The sequence below is a fragment of the Carassius gibelio genome, chromosome A2 (assembly GCF_023724105.1).
Source record: "Carassius gibelio isolate Cgi1373 ecotype wild population from Czech Republic chromosome A2, carGib1.2-hapl.c, whole genome shotgun sequence".
NCBI classification, from domain to species: domain Eukaryota; kingdom Metazoa; phylum Chordata; class Actinopteri; order Cypriniformes; family Cyprinidae; genus Carassius; species Carassius gibelio.
The window spans coordinates 27,971,343-27,997,712 of NC_068372.1; the positions used below are offsets into that span (position 1 = coordinate 27,971,343).

The 26,370-nt window shown below is 37.1% G+C and overlaps 2 protein-coding genes across 3 annotated transcripts; both read right to left on the reverse strand.

Annotated features, from left to right (window-relative positions):
• Nucleotides 1–3,050: 3,050 nt before the first annotated feature.
• Nucleotides 3,051–5,261, reverse strand: LOC127936047 (C-C chemokine receptor type 4-like). 2 transcript variants are annotated; one of them, XM_052534166.1, is made up of 2 exons: nucleotides 5,127–5,261; nucleotides 3,051–5,031 (listed from the first exon to the last, which is right to left on the reverse strand). In XM_052534166.1, the coding sequence occupies exon 2, from the start codon at nucleotides 4,997–4,999 to the stop codon at nucleotides 3,938–3,940; it is 1,062 nt and encodes a 353-aa protein (XP_052390126.1). In that variant the 5' UTR covers nucleotides 5,000–5,031; nucleotides 5,127–5,261; the 3' UTR covers nucleotides 3,051–3,937. The 2 variants fall into 2 exon arrangements, with proteins under 2 accessions (XP_052390126.1, XP_052390127.1); XM_052534167.1 differs by having other exon boundaries at nucleotides 3,051–5,028; nucleotides 5,127–5,256.
• A 103-nt stretch (nucleotides 5,262–5,364) lies between these two features.
• LOC127936073 (collagen alpha-1(XXI) chain-like) lies at nucleotides 5,365–24,776 on the reverse strand. Its single transcript, XM_052534168.1, has 28 exons — nucleotides 23,677–24,776; nucleotides 22,822–22,987; nucleotides 22,451–22,676; nucleotides 22,050–22,223; nucleotides 21,421–21,498; nucleotides 21,176–21,187; nucleotides 21,011–21,094; nucleotides 20,840–20,893; nucleotides 20,707–20,760; nucleotides 20,580–20,633; nucleotides 20,468–20,503; nucleotides 20,295–20,342; nucleotides 20,152–20,205; nucleotides 19,968–20,012; nucleotides 15,713–15,766; nucleotides 13,257–13,301; nucleotides 12,816–12,869; nucleotides 12,255–12,308; nucleotides 11,981–12,034; nucleotides 11,452–11,523; nucleotides 10,583–10,618; nucleotides 10,197–10,241; nucleotides 9,430–9,462; nucleotides 8,986–9,132; nucleotides 8,852–8,906; nucleotides 6,740–6,931; nucleotides 6,571–6,648; nucleotides 5,365–6,484 (listed from the first exon to the last, which is right to left on the reverse strand). The coding sequence occupies exons 1-28, from the start codon at nucleotides 24,332–24,334 to the stop codon at nucleotides 6,294–6,296; spliced, it is 2,853 nt and encodes a 950-aa protein (XP_052390128.1). The 5' UTR covers nucleotides 24,335–24,776; the 3' UTR covers nucleotides 5,365–6,293.
• Nucleotides 24,777–26,370: the final 1,594 nt, after the last annotated feature.

A 26,370-nucleotide genomic window follows, 5' to 3' on the forward strand; every position in this document is an offset into this window, starting at 1 on the left:
CATACTTCTGGACTATTCTATGAAATTCCACAAATAAAAAGTCTTCATGCAGAAAACTCTCATATATTCTGCATGCATTTAAAAGTTAACAAGCAAATGGATGTTTATAAAAGTTGACATTGCTGTTGCATATTAAATATAGCACAGATAACATTAAATTATTTTATTTTATTTATTTTATTATATATATATATTTTTACCAGGTTAAATTATTAGTAACTCAAACCCTTTTATCTAAGCCTAAGTCTCAGCCTCAGACATGTAGGTCTCTGCAGGAAAGTAATGGGAGTTCAGGGTGTTTTTACACCATCATACCTGATTGGCTGACGTCATAGTGACAGTAGGTTTAGGGGTTGTCACGCCCACGGACCATTGGCTGAAAGTCTGATGCATATGGGACACAAAAGTGGAAACAATTCAGCAGTGCTGAAGTTCTAATCAGATTGGTTGAATTCTACAGGATTTCTGCAAGACATGTGAGTTGCGTTCTTTAACGTTCCGCCTATAAACAAAGATGACCTGACGCCATCCTCAAAAGAAACACCCTCATGAAAGAAAAAGCCATTGTGTTTACAACTGTAAACCCAACCAAAGTGCACACACACAGCAGTTAACACACACACACCGTGAACACACACCCGGAGCAGTGGGCAGCCATTTATGCTGCAGCAGTCAGGGAGCAAGTTCGGTGCCTTGCTCAAGTGTACCTCAGTCGTGGTATTTAACAATGAAGATTCAATTCTCAGAATGAATTCTGTCGATTCTAGACCCAGAAATTGGAATAAGTTCCGAAAAAAGAAAAATCAGAATCAAATGGCCCTGTAACAGGCTATTTGCAATTTTTCTTTGAAACTATTTTGCAGTATTCTGCAACATTATTATTAGGCGAGATCTGATGCATGTGCATTTTTCCCAGACAGTAACTAACTGGATTACGAGAACGATGAATGCTTGAATCTGATTGGCTGACAAACGTTCTAAGGTGTGCAATTATTTTCAAGGAAACGCACGGCGAACATACTTCCAGGCAGGTCTTGACTGCATTACATGTCTATATCCCTTCACCAAATGATCTAAGTTATTTCAAAGGTCCTTACAGCCTAAAAAAGGCAAACAAACCAACAACCAACAATGACACTGATCAAATAAATGAATAAATATAGAAATAAATAGGATAAAAAAATGACTGATAATTCCCATGTTCTTGCCACAAAATTAAGTTTTATTATGTTCTTTCTAAAGATTTCCTTCTCTTCTCTAGTTTCACTATTACTAAAGACACTGCTCTGCTGCCAATCACTTTTAAGAGATGCAGACACACACACACACACACTTTTTTTCTCTCTAACACACACACACGCAATGTTATTAGCTGCATTAGTCTGCTATCAACGGCTTAAGCCTCTTTTACTAAAATTACGTTTTGAATACAAAAATCAGACGAATGCCTTCAAATATATCACCTGCATCACCACCTCGGGTGTGCATTATTTTCTAAGAATTCAATGGCCTGTCGTTATTTATTCATTGTATAGTTAAAGCAGTCAAAATGATATTTTGTCTTAAATATTGTATTAACCATGAGCAAATTAGCCAAGTGTTGACTGCTGATAGGATTGCAAATAGTAAAGCTCATACAATCTGCTAACAGGCATAGAAATACCAACAGTATAATGAAGAAAAGTGTCAAATACAAAGCACTTAAAGATGGTTACTTAGTATGATGCAATGGAAAGATAGCAAAACATATAATAATAATAATAATAATAATAATAATAATGATAATAAAAATGCTTGTATCTTAAAAGGGGGGTGAAATGCTATTTCATGGATACTGAGTTTTTTACACTGTTAAAGAGTTGGATTCCCATGCTAAACATGGACAAAGTTTCAAAAATTAAGTTGTACGTTTCAGGTTTTTTCACAAGTTTCGGAAGGTTTTTTTCGAGTATGGCTCTTTGTGAAGTTAGATGGAGCGGAATTTCCTTATATGGGTCCTAAGGCACTTCTGCCGGAAGAGAGCGCGCTCCCGTATAGCAGAGCACTGAGAGCACAACAGACTTCACTGATCAGAGCGAGAGCGTCGCGAAATGTCACAAAAGAAGTGTGTTTTTGGTTGCCAGGGCAAGACAACCCTGCACAGATTACAAAAGAAAAAACAGCATTAAGGGACCAGTGGATGGAGTTTATTTTTACAGAGCATCAACGGAGTTGTGCAAGTGTTTTTGTTTGTTCCCTGCATTTCGAAAATGCTTGTTTTACAAACAAGGCCCAGTTTGACCCCGGATTTGCGTATCGTTTATTTCTTAAGGATGATGCAATCCCAACGAAAAAGGGTCACGATCGTGTGTTGGAACTGCAGGCGGTGAGTAAAACTGCTTCAAATATCTCTGCCTCCTTGTTAGTGCGTCCGCCTCCCATGCCAGAGACCCGGGTTCGAGCCCCGCTCGGAGCGAGTCGTTGCTGCTGCTGCTCTCGTTCAGTTTCAGCCTCGGGATCTGATTCTGGATCATAAATAAACAGCTGAATCTGAATGTAAGCCATGGTTTGTTATGGATGATGTTTTTTTTTACTCACGGTAATGTCAGCTTCCAAACGCTCTCAACGCAAAAGCCTACTCGCGCTCGCGATTCTTTAGCTCCGCCCACACGTCACGCCTCCAGTCGGTCGTGTTTTTCTGGGAAAAATCGGTACAGACTATCTTTCTCTAATGAATATAATAAAACTAAAGACTTTTTGGAGTTATGAAGGATGCAGTACTACTCTTTAGGTCATTGGTCTCAAACTCAATTCCTGGAGGGCCACAGCTCTGCACAGTTTTGCTCCAACCCTAATCAAACACACCTGATCCAGCTAATCAAGGTCTTCAGGATTACTAGAAACTTCCAAGCAGGTGTGATTTGGAGCTGGTTGAAGCTAAACTCTGCAGAGCTGTGGCCCTCCAGGAATTGAGTTTGAGACCAGTGCTTTAGGTACTCAAGATTAACAGGATATTGAGTGAAAACGAGCATTTCACCCCTGCTTTAAAAGAAAACAACCAAATCCAAACAAATTATTAAGAATGATTTATTGTCGCTCATAAAAATGTGATATTTTACAGAACCAAAAGAACACAATGCAGAGAATGAGTTAATGCTGAAAATAAAGATCTAATGACTCATAATGGTCTGATGAACAGGATGTATTCAGGTGTTGACAAGACAGGAAGTTTACTCATTTCAGAGACATTTAAAGTTTCAAATGTGTGAGATTCATACTGTGCAAACAACAGGGCATCAAAAGGAGAGGAAAGATGATATCAGAGAGCTTCCTGTCACTAATTTTTTTAATCAGAATACATCAGAAATGAATAACTCTAAAAATAAAACAAAAATTCGACCTACTTCTAGAAGTCTTTACAAAAATATATTTGACACGAAACAGAATATTACACAGGTTATGCGAGATTTAAGTTATGTTGAAAAGGAACCTATAGATTCGGAGGGTTACACAATGCATAGACGTATGTTGCAATCACAATCTTTCATCACACAAGCAATTTTTTTCTATTTTACTTTAATCTTTTTTTCTGGTTTTGATATAATCAAAGGGATATGTGTAATTAATATTTACATATATACATCAAATGGACAGTACAATATAACACATCATCAATGCACTTGCTCAAATTGGTAAAACTGATGGAAAACATTAGACATAAACTATTGATTAATATGCATTCTAATATATATATATATAGAGAGAGAGAGAGAGAGAGAGATGAAATTGATGCACTATTCATTACATGCACTGAATTAGAAAATTATTGAACATATGCTCAATTATGCTCAGTTAGTTTTTTTTTTCTTTCTTTTATGTCGGTAATACTGTGTCCTCCTAACAACAAATTTCTCGTCAAATCACTTTTCATGCATACAAACCACAGTCACGTAAATGCTCAGTAGTCAGTGTTCGGGCTCCTGATTGATGTGGTTTTGCTTGTCGTTGACAGAAAGGCAGCATTGATTTTCAGACACGGTATATGCTTGGACAAAAGCTTCAGAAAATGGCTTTGAAACTTCTTTCCCAAAAAAGTGTAGAAGACAGGGCTGATGCAGCAGTACAGGTAGGCAAAGTTTCGTGTTATATACATCGCATAGTCGAGGACGTTTGAGCAATCGTTGGGGTTTCCAAAGGATGTCTTGATGGCTTTCAACAGGATGACCACGTTGTAAGGCGTCCAGCAGATGAAGAAGGTGAAGATGATGACAAAGATGAGTTTGACCGCCCTGCACTTCTCCGACATGCGAGTGGACAAGATCTTGATGGTTATGTGGATGTAGCAGTACAGGACGATGAACAGAGGCACCAAGAAGAAAAGGAAAAACTGCTGATAATAACCAGTCAGCTCCCATTTTGTGAGGAAACTCTGGTTGTAACCAGACATTTCACACAGCAAACTGTTTTCAATTTTCATCACATCATGAAAAACTACATCCTTTATACTAGCCAATATACTGAGCACCCAGACGACGGTGGACGACACGAACGCATACAACGACCTCCTTTTCCGGGCGGCTGTGATGGCGTGGACGACTGCAAGGTACCGGTCAAAGGTCATCAGAGTGAGGAAAAGGATGGAGCTGTTGAAGCCGATGGAATAACAACTTCCCACCAATTTGCAAAGGCCTCTGCCAAAGATCCATTCAGATTTGTGGTAGACTGCCCAGAAAGGGAGGCTGGAGGCAAAGATGAGGTCCGAAATGACGAGGTTGAGCAAGAATATGTTGGTGACCGTGCTGAGCTTCTCATATTTGTAGATGATGCACAGCACCAGTCCATTTCCAACCAAGCTCAGCAAGAAGATAATGTAGTAGAAGGTTGGGAGAATTGTTGCTCCGAACTGGATCACATCACTTTTCTTGCATAAATAAACCTCTTCATGTACTACATTATCTTCATTTCCTGTGTAATTGTCATCCATAAAAAAACGTTCCAAGTAATCATCATTTTCAGCCATTGGTGTGTCTGTTTGCTGAAGTCCGTTTTCTGCTGCAATAAAATCAAACAAAAAATAAACACACAACACACTTAATATACATTTGGACTGAGGTTCATTCTGAGCATCAGATATTGGCTTCACTCACCAATGCCTTTGATAGAGGAGCTTATGAAACTCTGAGCAGCCCTGGCAGAACTGATGCAACCACGTTGTGGCTTACCAAGAAAAACTCAGCATACGTCCTGAAACGAGGAACTGTGAAGAGCAATTAAATCACCTCGTCAGCTCGACGTGAAACCACCACGACTTCATTGTTTTTTGGCCAATGTTTACAAAATATCATGGGATACATTGTAAATTGTTAATAAAAATTTATTGTTTTTTTTTAGGACAACTTTACTTTTTTTAGGACAACTTGAAGTAAAATGATTAAGAAATTATTACAACTGTTAAATATTTATTGCCATTTTAAGAGTTTCAAATGTCAGCTGCACAAATAAATGATTCAAATTTTTTTTTACAAAAATTAAATAACATGACAAAGCTAAAATCCTATATGCATTAATGAAAAAGAACAAACAGGAAACATTAAATAGATGTGAAATCTTTGCAGAAACGTATCCAGTCAAAAATAGACATGCCACATCTACACTATTAAGATTGCTGCTAAAAACTACAAGACAAATTCTCAAACAATTAAAAGTATAATTAAATAATCATGATGATAAAAAAATGGTGTAGTAGTAAAAATGTGCCTATCGAAACTAACCAATAGCCCTTGAGCAGAAGTATCCTCAAATTTGAACATATCCTTGTTACACATCCTGTACAGAGGTAGCTTTCCCAGGGCAGTGCAGTATAGCAATTTTCTTTGAAGGAACAATACACCCAAAAACGAAAATTGAAAATGAAAATTAAATTAGTCACAGGACACAAAATAATCAATGATGTTTGTACAGTGTGTGAACATGCACAATGTTTGAGAGCACCAAATAATGATAGATTTTTTAGTCTGTTTCCTGCTCAAATTCTTCAGAAAACTTGGAACATAATGCACAACAGCTCAACAGTCCCTTTCTGTTTGCAAAAAGCAGCCAGAGCATGCACCAAAATCAATCAAAAACATGGATTCATGAGAGATTTTAACACATACAACACAAGATTCTCAAGCAGGAAAACAGATCACATATTTAAAGTAAAGATCATCTTTCTTTAGAGGTTATGAGTTCTTGAGGTCAATGCTGAGCACCAGAAATGTTCATTTGAGAAAGAAAAGACGGCATAGAATCTGTATGATCCCACTGTCCCGATGCTAAAAGTTTGGTCCTTTCCTGAAAGGATCGTTCCGAAAGTCATAGGCTTGATAACAAGAGGACAGGTCACAGACTCCCATGGGTCCCGGGGGCCCACGTTTGCCTGGGGTGCCTGGAGTGCCAGTTTTCCCTGGTGGACCAGAAGGCCCCTGATATCCTTCCCCGTCATTCCCACGTGGGCCCTGCAAACCTGTGGAAGACAGAATTACCTCTGAACATGCTTGAAAAAGACAACAAAATTACTATCATGCATGAAAATGATATTTGTTTTTATACCTGCTGGGCCGGGTGGACCTGGCAACCCAATTTCACCCTGTCCTTTAGCACCTTTCATACCCATTGGGCCAATTTCACCTGTAAAAAAACATTCAAGCACCATTCTCCCTTCAGTGATTTTAAAATCAAAAGATGAAATGAACGTCAGAACTTTTCACACAATCTTCACCTTTTACCCCTTCAGGTCCCCTCCTCCCTGGAGATCCCGGTAATCCTGGAGACCCTGCTCTGCCGGGATACCCTGGGGGTCCAGATGGGCCCATTGAGCCTGGGGGTCCTGGATCACCTGGCGGTCCTTGTTTGGTTTCACAATGTTGGCAGCTGCTTTGACCCATCACCTGCAGGAGCTGTGGCAGCTGGCCTGTTGAAGGAGCATTTAGTGCAGTGATTTTCAAACTGTTTGACTGGAATCTGGTACTAAACTAGGAATGGTTCTATATTATATAGTATATATTATAACTGCATAGCCTGAATGCACTGTAAGTTGCTTTGGATAAAAGTGTCTGCTTAAATGTAAATATTAAAATGAAAATTAAATAGAAAAATTCAACTAAAACAAAAGGTATAATGTAATATAGAAATGTTTTATAAAATCTACAGTAAATAATTAAAATATAAGTTTTAATAATTTAATATACTTCAGGGTTTACACTTTTTTGGCAAATACATGCTTGGAAATACATAACATTTCTAGACATTCTAGTCATATAAAATAACACTACCTTTTATCTTTGTTATTTCACTGAGATGCTATTATAGCTCCTCACCAAACGGTTGTCCATAAAATGTGTTGCTGTTCTGTTTCCTAAATGCATCTACTTTCAGAAGGCCAAATAAAGTGCTTTTGCTTTCACCTAGATACACACACATCTCCCTGACATGACTGCTTCAACACTAACTGCGGTTACTGAAACCATGCCTTCTTTCTTTGCATGAACATTTGGCAGCATTACATAAATATTTCCACATAGTGACATAGAGATGTGGGGGTGTGTTTAAATGAGCCGTTTTAGGGGCGTGGCAGAGTCTTAACTTTGATAAAGAAGATCTCTTTTGATTTGAGACTTTAGTCTTTGCAACTTTACAAATCATCTTCAAGCACCAAGAGCTTGTAACACTCCAAAGAGAATGGAAAAATTGGAATCGCGCCATATGACCACTTTAAATCTTATTTATAGGCCCCCTAGTGGTTTGGGGCCACTAATTTAGAGAGATCAAATATTTAGATATTATAATAAGGTTTTTTCTAATATAAATGACGACACTACATCATACACATCTGTACATGCATTTGTTAGATATAATGCCACTAAATGTTTTTCACGGCTTTCTGGAATACTTGATTCTTATACATACATTTTTGCATAACAGTAAACTGAATATCTGACCATAGTTCCTGGCAACCAGTATCTGTGCTAGTTTTATGTCTCTTATTCTCACATGAAAAAATAGATATATTTATTTATTAGTCAAATGGCAAGATAACTTACAGATGCTTCATAATGGCATTGCGATCATCCTGATGTGATTTATTTTGCGATAATGACCATCTGAATAACCATGATCTATTATTACTGTACGTGCAAGCAACAAGTGTATTTAAGTGTGATTTCATTGATATTTAAGGAGTGTAGAAAAGATGGTGTAACATCTGCAACAGTAACGGCAATATAAAAAATAGCCTTATGCTGGCTCAACAGATGGATTTCACAACCATATTTATATTTTCCTCTTTTTTACAGAGAACTGAAAGTTGCTCTGAAATCTCCTACGAGTCCAGATGTTTGTAGCTATTTGACAGTGAGGCACATATCCACAAATCATAGAGTTAAATGCTATTCCTCTTGAGTATCTTTGTCTGTTCTACCAAAATAAAATCAACTGACATGTAAAATGCATATTAAGACAGGAACATATATCAAGTACCAGATGTTTAAATTTTCTGAAGAACCAGCGAGTGATGCTCCATTTAAAGGTCACAGATATCATAATAGGGTGTTGTGGGTATGTTGCTAAGGAGGTCTACGTGTTTTTATTGGTTTTTATGGTTGCTAGGGTAATAGTATCTAGGTAAATATAAGAAGGATGAGTTATATGACTACATTTAATGATGGTAAGGGGTTTGATCAAATTCTAAGCAAAAATATGAGCAATTATGAAAAAGTGATGCTTGCATAAGCATATTTGATTTTCGTTTTCTCATTCGCCTCCACCTCAGTCAGTGCATTTGCCACTGAATCAAGACATTAGACTCTTACCAGCACAATGCATGGAAACTTACTCTGCAGCACAGAAGCACAGATCTTCATCAGCTGCTCTTCTGAAGGTGCTTTGCCCTGCAACACGTTGTGTCATATTTGAACAAAACATCACTGTCATGCATGGCTTATAAATGCTCATAAGCATCACACTCACTGGATTCCCTGGGTGACCTGGAAGTCCTGGTTGCCCTGGTAACCCATCTAAACCCGGAAAGCCTTTAGATCCAGGTGGGCCTGATGGACCCACATCTCCCTTTTTCCCATCAGCCCCTCTGCTCCCAGGCTCCCCTTGTACACCTGGCTGAAGAACAGTGAGGAGAACAGTTCACTTGTGTCATTACATAATGAAGTCAAGATATAAAACCTTCTTTTTTTTTAAGTTCCTTTCAGTTTTTGTGCATAATTAATTAATTGAGTAATGTAAGAAAAGTGTTTTTCTTTGTGATGGAGTGGCAAACAAGATCCGAGAATGCTGAGAGACACTGCATATGTTTGGCTCAAAACAACACAGCTTAAGTCACTTGCTAAGAAACCGAAAGACCTCTAGATTCTGACTCATCAGGAAATGGATGTGAGACACTGAATAGCAGATTTGTACCTCTCCTTTGTTCCCTTTCACGGCCGGTTCAGCCTGTTGAGAACGACAGAAGTACATCAGGTCCTGTGCAATTGATTTGCATTTGAATAACCTGATATTTAATGAGATTTGCTGCTCAGGAAACATTATTATCAATGTAGAAAACAGTTTTTGTGAAAACAAGTGATACATTGTGTTCAAGATTCTATGATGATCAGAAAGTTAAAAAAAAACAGCATTTATTTGAAATATAAATATATATTGTAACAAATGTCGGTCACACTTTATTTTATGGTCCAATTCTCGCTATTGGTCCAATTCTCGCCATTAACTATGATTTTGCCTCAATAAACTCCCAATTTGCTGCTTATTAATAGTTAGTAAGGTAGTGTTTGGGGTAGGATTAGGAATGTAGAATATGGTCATGCAGAATAAGTGTTTTATAAGTACTAATAAACAACCTGTTAATAATAGATATGCTAATAAGCAACTAGGTAATGGTGAGAATTGGTCACTAAAATAAAGTATTACCCAAATGTGTGTTACTGTCACTACTGATCAATTTAGTGCGTGCTTGCTGAATAGAAGTATTAATTTCTTTAAAAAAAAGTTATTCAGTATGATATTCAGGTTTCTAGATAAAACTTCACTGTAATTCTGTGGGATGTCTTCATTTCCATCACACAAGCATTGGTTTCAAAGTTTAATGTGTAGTTTTTTATTAAAATCCATAACCAGAAGTAGCAACACTAATAAACCACTAATAAAGCATAAAGACCTTTACATACATGTTTTCCAGCAACTCCAGGTTCTCCCTGGTTTCCTTTCTCACCCTAGCAAGAGAGATGCAAAAATAAAAGTCAACCAGTTTCTTTTGTTTTGCATGATTGTGTTTATCTAGACCAGCATTGACTAGTAAAATCAGTCTGGATCAGCTGGTATGCGTGGTAGTTAGTTTACAACTTTTTGACACTGGCTGCTCAATAAAAATGTTTGTGTGTGCATCTTTAGTAGGTCGAATTCCTGTTAGAAAAAAAATTGTTTTTGCATAGCCGCTTGACACCTTTTTTTTTTACTTCCTTTTTTCTTTTTCACTCTCATAGCATGTTCCATTTGAACAGATGTTAGAAATCATATGTCAAAGTTTTCACTCATCACTGAGCAGTCACGGTACCTGACTCCCCTTTGGTCCAGGTGATCCTGAGTCACCCTGCAAATACAAGCGTAGAAGCACTGGCATTTAACAATACTGAAACAAGGAATATTTTTAATAATACACTGAAGTGCAAAAGTGCATTTACCAAAAATAGTTCCACACTTTTCATAATTTTTTGTTTATAAAATTCAGTACTCAGCCTATTGTGTTTCCCTACTTAAGAAACAGGATTCAAAGTGAGGAGTAGGGAGGAATTTATTGTTTATAGAAAATAGTCCTTGGAAAAAAAAATGCGAATGAGAATTTGGAAGGACAATTAAAAAAATTCTGGAATGGTCCGTGTGATCTTGTTCATTAAATCAAGTGTATTATTCACATTATAAGGGTAGAAAGAGGGGAAACTGCAACATTTAGTGAGACATTTTCACACTTATGTCAGCATGAAAAAAAAAGTTCCCCCCATCTATTTTGTAAATGAATGTTATAGAGTAGATTTCATTGTGATCGATTCATCGATGTACGTGTTTATCATAACTGAATCTTTCAGTGAAAACCACAGACGTCTGGCGACACAGAATGCAGACATTTTCCAATTATTTACTGCAAATGCAACGTCCACATCTCAAATCTAAACAACTGATGCACAGAACCAAGTTCCCGCCCAACATTTCTTTCTTTTTCAACAATGTGTTAGACTCAGATGTACCTCACAAAATGGAAGAAATTATATGTTGCTACTTCCATTTCATCACGCTTTAAATGGCATTGATGAAAAATAGAATATGACTTTCAGTCAGACTGACAGATAATGTCTATTTGTAATGCAGCCTTTTATTAAAGCAAGGCAGAAGTTAATGCAGGTTTGTCAGTGTTGAAGATGGATGTACCTTATGACCTTTAAAACCTGGTAGACCTCTAATGCCAGAGGGACCTTGAATGCCGTGCTCTCCATCTGAACCCTGAGGATGCATGCACAGACACACACACATATACACCCATATAAATAAAAGGATTTCAATTGTATGGCATCAGAAGACATAGACTAGTGTGCGATATGGACCATTACTTTAAAACGTAACTTTTCTGCTTCATGTGGGAGGTGATGAAATGAATGCAATCTAATAAAAATTGCAGCCATTTCACGCTCTCTAAATTAAAGATAGTCTCTCAGCTTCGGCTTTTGTAGACCTACGTATTTTGTGACTTGATAACTGTTGGCTCCCATCCAGTGGAATTATGTAAAGTGAATTAAAGGTTTCTGAACATTACGGAACTTCATGAAGTCTCAGTATAGCTTCTGCTATTTAAAGTTATTTCCTGAAGCCAGCTGAGGAAGCAGCAGGTATATCACGTAAAGATATAATATCATATTTTCAGAGCTTTATGTGTGGAATTCCCCTCCCTCGCCTTACTCACTTTAGCACCAGGTGGTCCAGGGAGCCCTCCCTGTCCACGAGAGCCTGAATTCCCCTGTCAACAAAAAAGGGTTGCACTCCATGTCAGTAAACTCCTATATAGCAATATGACACATGTACGGTGATTTTGAGAAATTAAAAATGTAGATTAATATAATGTGTTCATGCTGAATAAATAATTTATTTGAAAAAAATTAATTAATTTACACACCGCTTTACATTTCAGGTATTTTATCACTTAAGAACTTATACAAAAAAAAATGGGGGTGACTTACTTTTGGACCTGGAGGACCTTTTATGCCAGGTGGGCCAATTGGTCCTGGGGGTCCCTAGAATTAAAGACAACTCTAGTAAGACAACATAAGTAATTCAAGCCTAATATGTTTTATTTGCCATATATTTTCCAATAATAACCATCAATATTTCATGTATTTTTATTTTTTTCCTAGCCTATGACAGTTTAATGCGCAAAGTCAGCAATATGAAAGTCATCCGTAGGTAAATTTAAACACTGAGGTACAAATCAAACCATTCTGCTCTCACGTAGGCCTGGTAACATTAACCAATGACGTGAGTTTGGGCCACATTTTTTAATAGCTTGAGTCTCTCCTTTACAGTAAATTGGGATTTAAAAAAATATTTTAAATGCACTTTAGCATTTTTTATATAATCTTAAGTCTGTTATCTCAAAAACACAGTAGCCGCATGATTTCATTTATGAATATATCATGCTGGACATCTTAGAGACCAAAATTAGAGGTCTTGATAAAGAACTAAAACAGCTACAGCTTGGACCAATAAACCGCACTGAATTAAGACATAATTCCTGCTGATACCTGCTGTCCTGTTGGTCCAGTAAAACCTGCTGGTCCTGGCATGCCTCCATCACCCTGTCGAAATGATTTTGTTATACAGTAGCATAAAAGCTAATCATAAAAGCTCAATTCTCTCCAAATGACTACTGGCCAAAGTTTGGGGTCGGTAAGATAAAAAAAAAAGGTTTTGAAAAGAAGTAACTTTTGCTTACCAAGGCTGCATTGATTTGATCACAAATACAGTAAAAACGGTAATATTGTGAAATATTACTACAAATTAATATAATTGTTTTCTATTTAACATTTTCAAATGTAATTTATTCCTGTGATGCAAAGCTGCATTTTCAGCATCATTACTCTTCAGTGTCACATGATCTAATAAGCTTATTTGCTGCTTTAGAAACATTATATTTTATCATATTTAATAATTTGTTATATTTTATGATTAATCTGGGTTCTTACTTGAGGTCCAGCAGGGCCTATCTCTCCAGGAAGCCCTTGTATACCCTACAAAAAATAAAAAATGAAAACACATAAAAGCCTTCATGTAACATAAGCTGTTTAGGGGGTACAATTTGACATCCCATGAGGCATTTTCTCTCTGTACAAATTTGATACAGTGACTGACGTATACAATTACAAAGGATCTCCTCTAAAACACAGGCTTAAGATGCTGGCAGCACCTTTAACTGCCACTATTCCCTGTAAACTTACTGAATACTGCCTTTCTGTAGCAATACCAAGCCAGACTTTAACCCATTTAATGTGCACATAATCTTTCATTAGAGTGGTTTACATGAGAGTTTATGATGAACGATAAAAGAGAGGCATAAACCACCACACCTACAACCATCCACAGGCAACACATCTCTTTTCCTGCACCAGATTTCAGGAATATCATACTTTTTTTTTTTCAAATGAGCCAGTTTGATTGTCAATAAACAGGAAGCACAGCCCAAACAACTTGTGAAATGAATGAGTGTAAAAGTGTTCAATCAAACAAATGTTCCTCTGCAAAGTTTCCACACAGTGCATGTGGCAACAGACATAAAAGAGATTGCAGAGATAAAAAGAGCATTTATTGACATTAAGAAATCGATTACTAGAAATAACGCTGTCTCCACCTGCTCTGTGTGCATGAATGGCCAAATAAAACGGTTTTGCAGGAAAGAATGAGAAATTAGAACATTCAAATTTTTACCACAACCTTTTAAAAGAGGGAGGGTTGTATTAACTGTTATATTAATCACAAGACACTAGACAGATGTCTCAAAAGTTTCCATTCCCCAGCATCTGGGCTTGGAAATGAGTAGAATCGTTCGCTTGCCAAAACATTACCCAAAAAGTGAGTACTTACTAGATGAATATATATATATATATATATATATATATATATATATATATATATATATATATATGTATATATATATATATATATATATACTAAGCCAAGGATATCTAAATATGTATATTGGGGCCTAAACCACATCACTTCAAGTCATCAGATGAAATGGAAATGAAAACTGACTTTAGAATGAAAACACAAACAATCTGAAGTCACTTTAAATTAGCTTTGGTTTAAAACCATCTACCAACACTGCCCATGACCGATCAAAGAGATGAGCAAAGTGCAAATGAGTTGTGTGACAAGTGTTGGCCGTCTTACAAAGCAGCTGCTAATAAAAGAAATCATAATCTCATTCTTTAGAAGTGACACCCTTTTGTCCACAACCATGAAGCTTTGCACAACATCAGCAGTTTATTTCATGCTCTTCCTGCAAACTAGAAGTTCAGATGAGAACAAAGACATTTGATCATCTATTGAATTTTTTAATTTAAAGAACACGCCGTGGCATCACATTAGCAGTTTCATGAATTATTTCATGCTAATCAATTCTGGAGATCATATGAAGAATATTTTAAATATTTCATAAAAAGCAACTTGGGTCAGCAGGCCTGGCCTTCCAAATTTAAAACCAGCCAGTAAAAAAGAGAAAGAACATTACAATTAGGAAAAATAATTATAATTAATTAATAATAATAAATCTTATTCAATTAATTAGTAATAAACCTAATGTTAAAAAATATGTTTCTTTTAGCTTGACGACTTGGACTCCAGATGAGTCCGTCTCAGTTTCTGAGGCATTTTGAAGTAAGTCTGACTACGGTCTTGTCTGTTGCGTTAAAGAAGCATTTCCCTTCCTCGTAGTCAGAGCTGCGGTTCACATCTGTGCGACTGGAGATAAAGCAGGACGACTTTAAAGAACATGTAGAGCATAAACACAGCTAATGATGACTATATACATGTATCATTTGCATTCTGGAATTAGTAAACATTGTGGTCTCTCAATTTCCAAATCTAGAGTTAGCAGCATACCACAAATCTGTGGGGTCACCAGCAAACCATGTGACAGGGCCCCTCCCACCAGAAACATCATACAATAAACTTTACATATAGTGCCCTTTCACTATGAAACTTTCAGTATCATCTTATAAATATGATTTAATGTGTCAACATCATAAAATAACATTATTATTGTGCTAATGAGCCAATTCAAAAGTTTCAACCTGGTGAAGACCAGAAAGACCGGACAAGAATGTCGTAAGTGAACCGACCTGTAAACTAGAGATAAAATAAGTCATGAAAATGACTTCAAACCAAAGATGCCAGAATGGAGTTCAACTGTTAAAACTTCATTGAAAAGCAGTTGAAATATTCCTAAAAACCGAACTTGAATTTAATTGGTTCACACAGATGATTGATACCTAACCAATCAAAATGAATGACCACTTTTTTAAATGCATCTAAAGTGTTTTCACCTCAACTTAATGAACAAAAAAAAGAGGTGGAAAAAAGAATAAAGAACACATACACAAAAAAAAACAATAAGGACACATAAGAAGATATAATAACTCACAGGGAGTCCAGGTTGTCCATCTGATCCTGCCACACCAATATCTCCTTTCTCTCCCTAGATAAAAACAAAAACAAAAGTGGTCAGGATCACATATTGCACCTCAAAAGAAGAAAAACTGCAGCCATCACACATTTACTGATTTATGAGGATATGGTTCACACATATCACACATATTTTTAGAAATAGGGGAAATAAGCTGTATGTAAACACTATCACTTTGTCTTAAATAATCACTGTGCATTCCACTTATTGCAGAAATAATTTGAGTTTTGCGGTTCCAATTTGGGTTACATTTTATTTTATTTTTTTACATACTAATTACATAAAGAGAAATTAAGCACCAAAAAGTTAAATATGCACACAGCTTAATTGTAAGGTGTGAAATTTGAGACAGTCTGTCATTAAAATATAAACATGTTACACCCAGCTGTAAAGAGAGTTTATGTAAAGGTTTTTTTGCACCTTCTGAAGTACTTAATTATAAGCTGTACACATATGGGAAATTTGGTAAAGAGATGTCCTTCTTTACAGAGATGCTGGGCTATGGCTGGCCATCGTGTGAATTCAAAAATAGCATGTTTCTGGTCACATGTGCATGGAATTTGTGTATTGTGAAACATACCTGTCAGAAAATATGCAACATCCCACATTTTGCATGAGGCATGGGATATGATCAGAAAAACACACTGCTGTACCACACTGCCATACAAAGGCAAACACTGTAACTACACATTTGGCCAAAAATAAATCTAAAATCATCTCTGTTAGACTATGTTTTACAGATTTAGAGGGAAAAATGTGTGAACACTCAAATTTAAATAAATTAGTTAAATACATTTTTCATTATTAGTTTTGGCTTTGTAGGGTAGCAGGCTAATCCTATTTATGTACACACGCAGCATAAGTATATGCACATTGTATGCTTCCAGTACCCATGCAAATAATAAAATACTTTAAAATGCTTATAAATTTGTTGTTATGCTATATTAATGTAAATTATTGGATTCAATCTTTTTGTCAGCTTGTTTTATTTTAACTAGCACAGGTTTTGTATTTCTTTTTGGAACTGATTGATCATAGGCCTAATCGACCTGAGCTTATGCATCTTAGTGTTTGAGTAAATATTACCAAAATTACCCCCCCCCCCAAAAAAAGAAAAAAGTGCATAAAATGAGGCCCATGACTAATCACTTCCAGAAAAGAGATAAAAAACAGACCAGGAACACCACATTAGGCAAATTTAGTGGATTAAGTTATTTATAATAATAATAATGTGTTTTATTTCTGAGATTATTCTATTTCTTTCGTTAAAGTAGCATACAACAGTTCGAAACATTCATCAACCCATATTATATCGCAATATATTTTTTAAACAAGCACCCCCTCCACCTTGAAAATATATATTCCAGACTTTTCAAGGGCCCTCTCTTCCTTTGGGGCCCTGGTAATCAGTAGGCCTACTGGTTTTACCCCCAGTCCGACGCCCCTGCGCGGACTCAAATACGTACATGCACATATAGACTTTACACTGCAGCGCTGATATTTGGAAAGACCTCACACATAGCATGCTCTTGAAACAAGACAAACAATAATTGTACCTTATACCGTCACTCTGCAATTATATCCAGGAGAAAGCTAATTAAAGGGAATCTGAGATTCCACATGACTTTTATCTCTTGTTAACTTTTGGTGGCAGTTTTTGTGCGTGCACTGAACGTTTGATGCAGGTGAAACTTAAGTATGACCCATTTCGGTTTAAATAAATCAACTCGTAATCAACATAGTCATGAGTTGTTCTTGGGTTCTGTGTGTTTGAACAGTCCATATACATGTACAGTATGTTGGCATGTCATGATTAAAGGCTGTTTCCAGGGTTGGCGGCACCACTTGTGCTGTGGGACACCCACCCTTACAGGGAGCTCTCTTCTGGCACACCACAGATTTGGTAAAGAGATTTGGGTGTTACCGCTACAGTGAGCAATTCTGTCTCAGATCCAAAGTGGGAAGGCCAGGACTTAATAACAAAAACTAGCAAACATGATAACAGCTATCCTGTCCAGTTCAATTTTCACTTTTAAATTAAAATTTTAAATTTTAACATGAATCAAAAACCACTGCATGCTTTAAACAAGTAGCTACTACAGCTGTGTGATGCATCAAGCAGGTAAATTAAAACCTAGAAGAAACATGAACGCTGTTTTCTGGGTTTAAACACTAAACTGCACGGCTCTAGTGCTTACAGATGTGTAAAGAGATTTGAATCATTTCAGTATTAAAATAATTGATCAAAAAGACCAAAGTATCATTCATTTGAGTAAGAGTGAGCATTAAAGCATGATGTTAAAGTGAAAATACATTCTATAAATATTTTTTTATAAATTATGACATTTCAGTGAACATTACAAAACATGTTCCAAATGTCTTAAAAGGTTATTTTATAGCTTTGCGGAACAAAATCTAAATGTTGCATCTTTCAAACAAAGCCACATCCAAACCTGAACAAACATTGAGTGCCGCCAAGAGTCAATTCAAAACCCTTACTAATAAACAGACTTGATTTAATAGGGCAGTAAATGGCAGGGTGGCACTAATTTTCAGAGAAGGGCAGCACACAGATGCAGCCTGAAAATAGATCTGAGTGACAGACTTCTAATTTATGTCTATAAAACTCCACTCATTTGCTCAAACTTCTCTATGAGGGAAAAAAATCGTAATAATATACATATGTCTAAAACTGCAAATCAGACATCATAGCTCTGAGTATGAGCTCTGTTTTTATCTCTATTTATTCTATCTGTATCTCAGAAAATACTCAAAGAGAAATGTCAGAGACAAAACTGATGATAAGTTCAGGAAGTCTCTTGAGCTATATAAGAGCAACATCTGAGCACTGAAAATCTCATCTGGGTAGACCTACAACACTACAATATTCATTATATGGGTTTTTAATATTTACAGTGGCTTCATTTTTATGTAGTGTCAACATCCTGCTGAAAATGAGCTTTGCCATGATACACAAACTTCATAAAGCAACATTCATCTATTATTTATAATTACACCACAGTTTTCAAGCGTAGCTGATGTAAAATGTAAGCAGCACACAGTAATTTGGCTGGCATGTGAACTTATATTCATCTAGAGCAGAGAGCAGCTTGTGATGTGTACTGTGTCATTGACCAATCATAATTTGGGTGTTTAAGTAGCTATATATAGACCTTTGGGCAAGACGACAGTCTGCTGCTGGAAAAAATCTAAGAAAAATGTCAGTGAGACGGATAAAAAGGTTCGACGACAAGGCCACAAATATGCCCTTGTTCTTAAAATAATCCTGGACTTTCTCGTGTGAGAGGACGTCTGAACGTGTCCCTAACACATCTGATGGTTTCACCCTGTGCTGATTTAAATACTTAGAAACTCTGGGTGTGAAGTTGAAACTGTCTAGGGTTGCCTGTCTATGTTGTGTGCTCGAACAGGAAAACAACTTTAAAATCAAGACAGAAGTCATCAAAATCACTTTGATTCATGGGTTACGGAACAAAACGTTGTTGGGTGGGGTTTCCCTGAAAATATACACCACAAAATGATGCATTATTTTCTTTTTTAATGAGGTACAGCATTGTAATGACACAGGAAGTGAATTCATTCTCGTGAACAATTGACAGAAAACAAGCAGTGCTGACTGACAATAGCTGGGTTTGCATGACCCTGCTTTTATGCACATTTGAAGTATCGCATCAGAATCGACAGATGTAAATGCAAAATTGGGAATAAAAATGCCTAAATTCATTAAAAAAAAAAATTACGCTCGCTTGAGGTGGTTTTTGACTTGTGCGAAAAAGGGTTGATGCAAATAATGGGAGATGGAAATGCAAGTGAAGTAAGATAGAAAGTTTTGTTTTCTGATAAATTCATCAAAATAAAGGGGGTTAATGTTTTACTCTCATTTTAAGCATAAACTTACTTTTGACAAATTTATAAGAAAACAAGTCTAAATGGCTTATGTTATCTTGTGTTATCTTATGTTATCTTATGTTATCAAGTAAATGTAAATTGATCTACAAATGCTTAGATATTTGTACTAGAAAGAGAAAAAAAATACATTTTGCAGTATTGGAGTCTGCTGCTTTTAATATGCCTGCATCATCACAGGGACCAGAAAAACGTCCCTGGTTATGACTGATTATGATTTCAGAAGTAGTGGTAATTGAATACTGTAATCATAGGTTTAGATCCGTCAGTCTGAAATCTGTCTTACCTTGGGACCAGTAAGTCCAGGTAGACCAGGTGTCCCAGGTTCACCCTGCAGAGGAAAAAGAACAAAGAAGACTTTGTAAAGTCTTGAATTTAAAACAGAATACTGTAAAGTGGAATAAAACGGTTAATGATCACTAATGTGCAGTATAAACATTCACAAGCAGATGCTAAAATGGATTTCTTACATTCAGTCCAGGTTTTCCGGGTGGTCCCATTTCCCCTGGTTCTCCTGGGATTCCCTGTAAGGTCACAATAGTTTGCAGTGTTCGGTCATTGGTCATTTCCTGTCATTTTCAATAGAATTGATAGGATATGTTGATTTTTTAACCTTGCTTCCTTGAATTCCCAAGTCATCTAAATCCAATTTGGAAGTGCCCTAGAGGAGATTTTAAGGGAATCATTTTAGTCATTGTAGTTTTTGCTTACTAAAGAGAAACTTTATGGATATAACCTTTAAACACAGCAACAGAACAGAAAGTGATCAGAAAGTTTGAGACTCACTGTTGGTCCTGAAGGCCCTGGTGGTCCCATTTCACCCTATTAAAAGATTGGAGAAACAAATTATACAAGCCATTTAATATTAATGACGATGAAAATCTCAGAATCGACATACTTTGGATCCTTCCAGCCCTCGCTCCCCTTTTTGTCCTGGTTCTCCTGCTTCACCCTATAAATGGAGGAATAAAAGATTAACGTAAAGCTTTGAGGTTAACAGAGAATGTTCTTGACTTTTCACTCACTTTCTCTCCATCTCGGCCAGGCTCTCCAGATGCTCCCTTTTCTCCTGGTGTCCCCTGGTGGACAAACAGATCGTGGTGATTACACACGTCCAAGCCTCATGATGAATGGCACAAATAATTCTGCTGTACTTACCAGTTTACCATCAGGTCCTGGAGGTCCTTCTCTGCCTTTCTCCCCTCTGAAGCCCTGCATTCAAACAATAAGGAGATAAATGTGTTTTAATCAGATGTCCCGAACAAGTAAAACACCTCAGTATATTTGCCTATGAATATATTAATATGCATACTTTAAAAAATGTCTCACCATAGGCCCAGGTAGACCGGGCAGACCAGGTTTACCACTAGGACAGTCGCAACCTTCTACAGCAGGAGAGCGATCCGGAGGACACTGGGAATACAACACATTGCACGTAAACATAAACTAAATCAATCACCAATTATTAAACATTTTAAAAAGCAGGAAACTTACCCTGTCATTATCCTGAAACAAACAGAGAAAAATACATTAAAGAGGGAAGGAAATCACTGGAGGCAGATAACACTTAACATTATTTACACAAAATGGATATGTTCCTGGATCACCATCCTTGTTGGTCCTCGAACAACTTTTTTTTTTTTTTTTTTAAACCTTCTTGAAATAAATCAAATCAAATAGAAACACCATGCTGGCTGACACCAACAGGGACTAGCAAGATCAACACGAAGCAGTCTTACCACAGAGTAGATTTCACATGCTGTTTCTCTCTCACTTTGCTGGGGGTCACAGTAGATCCGTAACTTCTGTAGCACTATCTGAGTAAAGAAGCACAAGACACAACAGAAATCTTTTGATTTGACCGTTTGTCGAACAATATTGTGGTCAAGTCAAGTCACCTTTATTTATATAGCGCTTTAAACAAAATACGTTGCGTCAAAGCAACTGAACAACATTCATTAGTGTGTCAATAATGCAAAATGAAAGTTAAATGGAGTTCATCATTGTTTGTTTGTTTATTTATTTAAAAGGGACAATGCACATTAATAAACATAAGGACAATGTCCAAATGTAAATGAGCCAGATATAGCCGTACAGACTAATTTTCATCTGGAGTCCCTGGCAGGTTGTTATTATAAAACTGTAAAAAACATTGCATACATACACATTAAAAACATAAACAGATTACATAGACACAGTCAACATCATTGAATTCAGTGATGTCATCTCTGTTCAGTTTAAATAGAGTCTGTGCATTTATTTGCAATTGGTATTGGTAGCAAACTATCAGTCTTCAAAGTTTCTCTTAGTTTGGCACATATAAGCTTGTGATCAGGCGGCTGTCAAAAATAGTGTTGGAGTCACTTACAGGGACTGTAGTCTCAGTATTGATTCTCTTGGAGACCTGAGTCTTTCCGTTAATGTAGATGGGAACAACTGAATCTAGGAGCTGCTCCTCCACATATACATCGTCTAAGAAACAGGTGATGTGTTTGTACCTCACCAGGAACTTCAGCTGGTGCCAGTCTGTGTCAAAGAGCCTCTATAGAGACATAAATCATATCTTTAAAAGACATATTCTTACTGTGTAGGTGTTTTAATAATAACTGCATGCCAGATTACATATTAAAAGTATCTACTTTGATGTTGATTGGAAATTTTCATGGAAATTAATTTTGGATCATTTTTAAGCACAGATACCATGTGAATTCAGATGCAACCAATGATTTTATCAATTCGATTTAAGAGTGATATAAAAATTTCAGAGACCTTGATGCCTCGGGCATTAAATATGACTGTCTGCTCTTTCTTTAGAGTACTGGTGCAGGTGAAAGTGACCGATTTGTCTGCTCCATTCAAAGTCACGGCGAGCTGCTTAACCCCGTCCTGAGACAACACCCTTAACAGGTCCAACTTCATCCAGTGAGCTGGATTCTTCAAGCGCAAAGTGGCCACAAACACAAAAGCTGGTGGAAGGCCTTCTGGAAAGATCTCTCTATGGAGAACATCAAAAGTAGCCTGAATTTTTCAACCACAACAGTTCACTCAACATCTCATTTACATCACAGTGACAGAATTCAAACAGTTTGACGTGTGCAAGAACACAAACAATGCAGCACACACACACACACACAAATCACCTGGTGTTGTGGGTGATGTCCATCTGAGCGCTGAGCTGAAATGCTCTCTCTGAAATCAAAGATCCCTGAACCTTCTGAGCCACCTGCTCAATCTTCATCAGGCTCATTAGATCAAAGCCCTTCTGATCGTTCACTGTCCCAGAGATCCGCGTTGGACACACTGATTCTGTAAAAGAGAGAATCTTTAACACTTTAGTTGCACTTCAACTATGATGCTTTGAATCAAAGAGTGTTAAGATAACCACACAATAGTAACCGAATTAGAAAATGTTTTTTTTTAAATCTGGTTTAATGAGATTTCTTTAAATCGTTTCTCCTTGACAGCAATGAGATAAAATAGAAAGCACATGACCATTAAGATTTCCAGATTCTCAGTTTTTCCAGAAGAGCAGCAAAGTCTCAAAACTGTGCTCCAATTTGCCAAAACACCAAAGTCTGACTGCAATCAAAAGTGACTCATCAAATTCTTTCAAGACCAAATCTCAGTTGCTATCCGCATTACTTTTCTAACTATTTAACTCAATTTTAAAATTGAGGGAGGAGAAACATCTGAGACATCTGTAACTAAAAAGTTTCCCCAATTAAAAAAATAACACAATAAAAAAATAAAACACAATTAACATACACTCAATTAAACAACTGAAAATAGATGCCAGTGCTTAACTATGTAGCATTAAAAAGACACTAGTCCAAAGACAGAATTTCCAATGGTCTGTTAGCATCTTGACACATGATATTCTTTGCTGAGTCATGGCAAACAGTTTATCTTCAGGATTAAACACATGCATTGGGTCCTAAGGTTTAGATGTCACTGGTTACAGAGAAAAATATGCTCCAAAGTCTAGGACGACTCACCTTCACACAGTTTCTGCTCCATCAGGTCCCATATGCTTGCAATGGATTTATAGTCCTCCACGTGCAGCACGTATGTAGAAGATGGCTTGTTGGCCACAGACACCAATTCAGAGTTCGTTATCTCATTTCCCACACCAACTGCAAACAGAACAATATTCTGTGCTCTGGCCTCCATGGCAGCATCCTCAACATCATCCTGCGAGCGCCCATCAGTGAGAACCACGGCGATGCGGTTTCTGGGAGTCTGGGATGTGCGGTTAGGCATACCAAAGACATGGTCTGTGGCAAACTTGATGGCACGGCCGGTCCGTGTGCTGCCCCCCAGGAATGACATGGAGGTGATGGCCTCGATGAGTTCTTGGCTGTTCTGATGCTTTCCCAGAGGAATCTCCAGTCGAGGGGTGTCGCTGTATTGGATGACTGCCACCTGAGTGTGCCTGGTGCTCACGTCAAAGCCACTGGTGATGTTGATGAGCCAACGCTTGGCAGTTTCAAAATTAGGGATCCCCAAGCTTGAGGAGCCATCAATGATGAACGCAAGGTCATTGGGAGTTGTGCTACAACCTGCAAACCCAGGAAAACATTTGCCCACATGGTCCACATGCAGACCAAGTATGGTTACAGTTCTTGAACAAATGTAGAGTGAAGTCAGGTACATTTGTCCAATTTTTGACCGGCATCTCAACCAATTTACCTGAATTCACCCTACAGTGTCATCACAAGAATGACTTAATAAGTATTACAGAAGTCATTTTCTCAAGTATATTAATTTACATTTATGCACTTGGCAGGTGTATTAATAACCAAAGTGAACATTTGATCTGTTTCAGGCATTTCCTGATAATTGAATCCATGACCTTGACATTGCTAATGCCATGCTCTACTGTTTGAGCTACAGTAATGCCTCAAGAGTGTTGCTGTCATGCAGCTTAATACTGTTCCATCATTTAAACCATTTGACTAGTGTATTATACAGTATTAAACTAAGAAAAAGATGCCAAACCAGCTTGAGTGTCCTCTTTCTGGAATCCACTGGTGTGCAGGAACAAAACACAAACAATCAGAGAAGAAAACATCCATGTCCACATGGTATGGCAACAATAAACCAAGCAGCAGCTAGAAAATGCCTGGGGAAAAAATTAAATTTTGTGTACAATATCTATATCTATCTATACATCTACACACACACACACACACACACACACCTATATATATATATATATATATATATATATATATATATATATATATATATATATATGATAACACTATGGTATTTTAATACATACTAGGCACTGTTTAATAAGTAAGTTATTTTAACAAATGCATCCAAAACGTTTATTTACTGTACTGTACGATTTTCCATGGTATATTTTATAATACCATTGCCCTTAGAAAGGTTAAACTGAGACAACATCAAATATTCTTATAAAGAATTACCAAAAAAGCATAATAAACCATTCTCTCACCAGCAATCTCAATCCTGGATATCCACGAGTTTAAACAGAGACTTGCCTCCAACAGGTTACAAGACAACAGCTAAAAATGCTCTCATCACTGACATGAATTACAGTACAGTGCTGCAGTGGCAAGATCCAGCCAAAGACTATTTTATATCTGCACCCACAGTGACGTACAGCCGTTCCTGGGCAGAATGAAAGAGCGACAGAGAGAAGGAGGAGTACGGGTTTAACCCTCCACAAAACCTTCTTCAAAGAAAGTCAAGCCAAATGGTCCCGAGCCTCAGAGGCCTATTCCACAAATAGTGCAGTCCAAAACGTCTTTATTTTCTCATGTATTGAGTTATTTACAAGAGTCCATTGACATTATATTAATATCATGTCTGTGCAATGGCTTCTGTGTTACAGTGAAGACTGTGCCTTTATTCCTCCAGTAGGACATAGTTTGTTAATCCAGATTCTTAAACACAGATGTTGGTGCCTTCCTTTGAATCTTAAGAGTGTGAAATAACTCCTCAGGGACCACCGTCATTCTCCACTGGCCTGTTTATGAATAAAAAGAGGTTTAGAAAGAAAGTAACACATTCAACTACATTAGTACCTGAGGAAGGAGAAACCTGTTTTGCTAAACTTCCCTGTGGATATATTTATACCCCACAGACTTCTGCTGTTCAAACACACATATATATAGTAGCACAGCTATTTTGGATCAAAGGTGGGCCGCCCCAGGTACCAAAGGAGACATAAACAAGTGAACTGAATCGTGTGAGTTTAGTTTAATAGTGGGCAAATATTTTTATGTGATGTACTGACGCTGAAATACAATGCATTTGTTGTGTGGAGGATTTGAGGTGGAAAAGCAAAGGGAATAAAGGCAGCATCCATCTCAAGAATGGGGAATGTTTCTGCTTGTCCTAATATATGAAAGGAAATTGTGGTATTGGGAAGGTTGGTTTTGATATTTGCAGAGAAAGTGTTGAAATATGCACATCTTGCCACGGATATACAATGGCGCCCTCTGGTGGATACAATGGTCTTTACACTGAGTATACCAATGGTTTCTATTTTTGTATTCTTAAATCCGGGGCTCTGGAACCTCTAGTGGTTCATGATGGTATTGCAATTCATTCACCAGTTTAAATAAATAATGTTTCCCTATTTCCTACTCCAAGTACATTTGAAAGTGTATAAATACACTTGAAATAATATACACTCAGACTTGTTTTCGATTTTA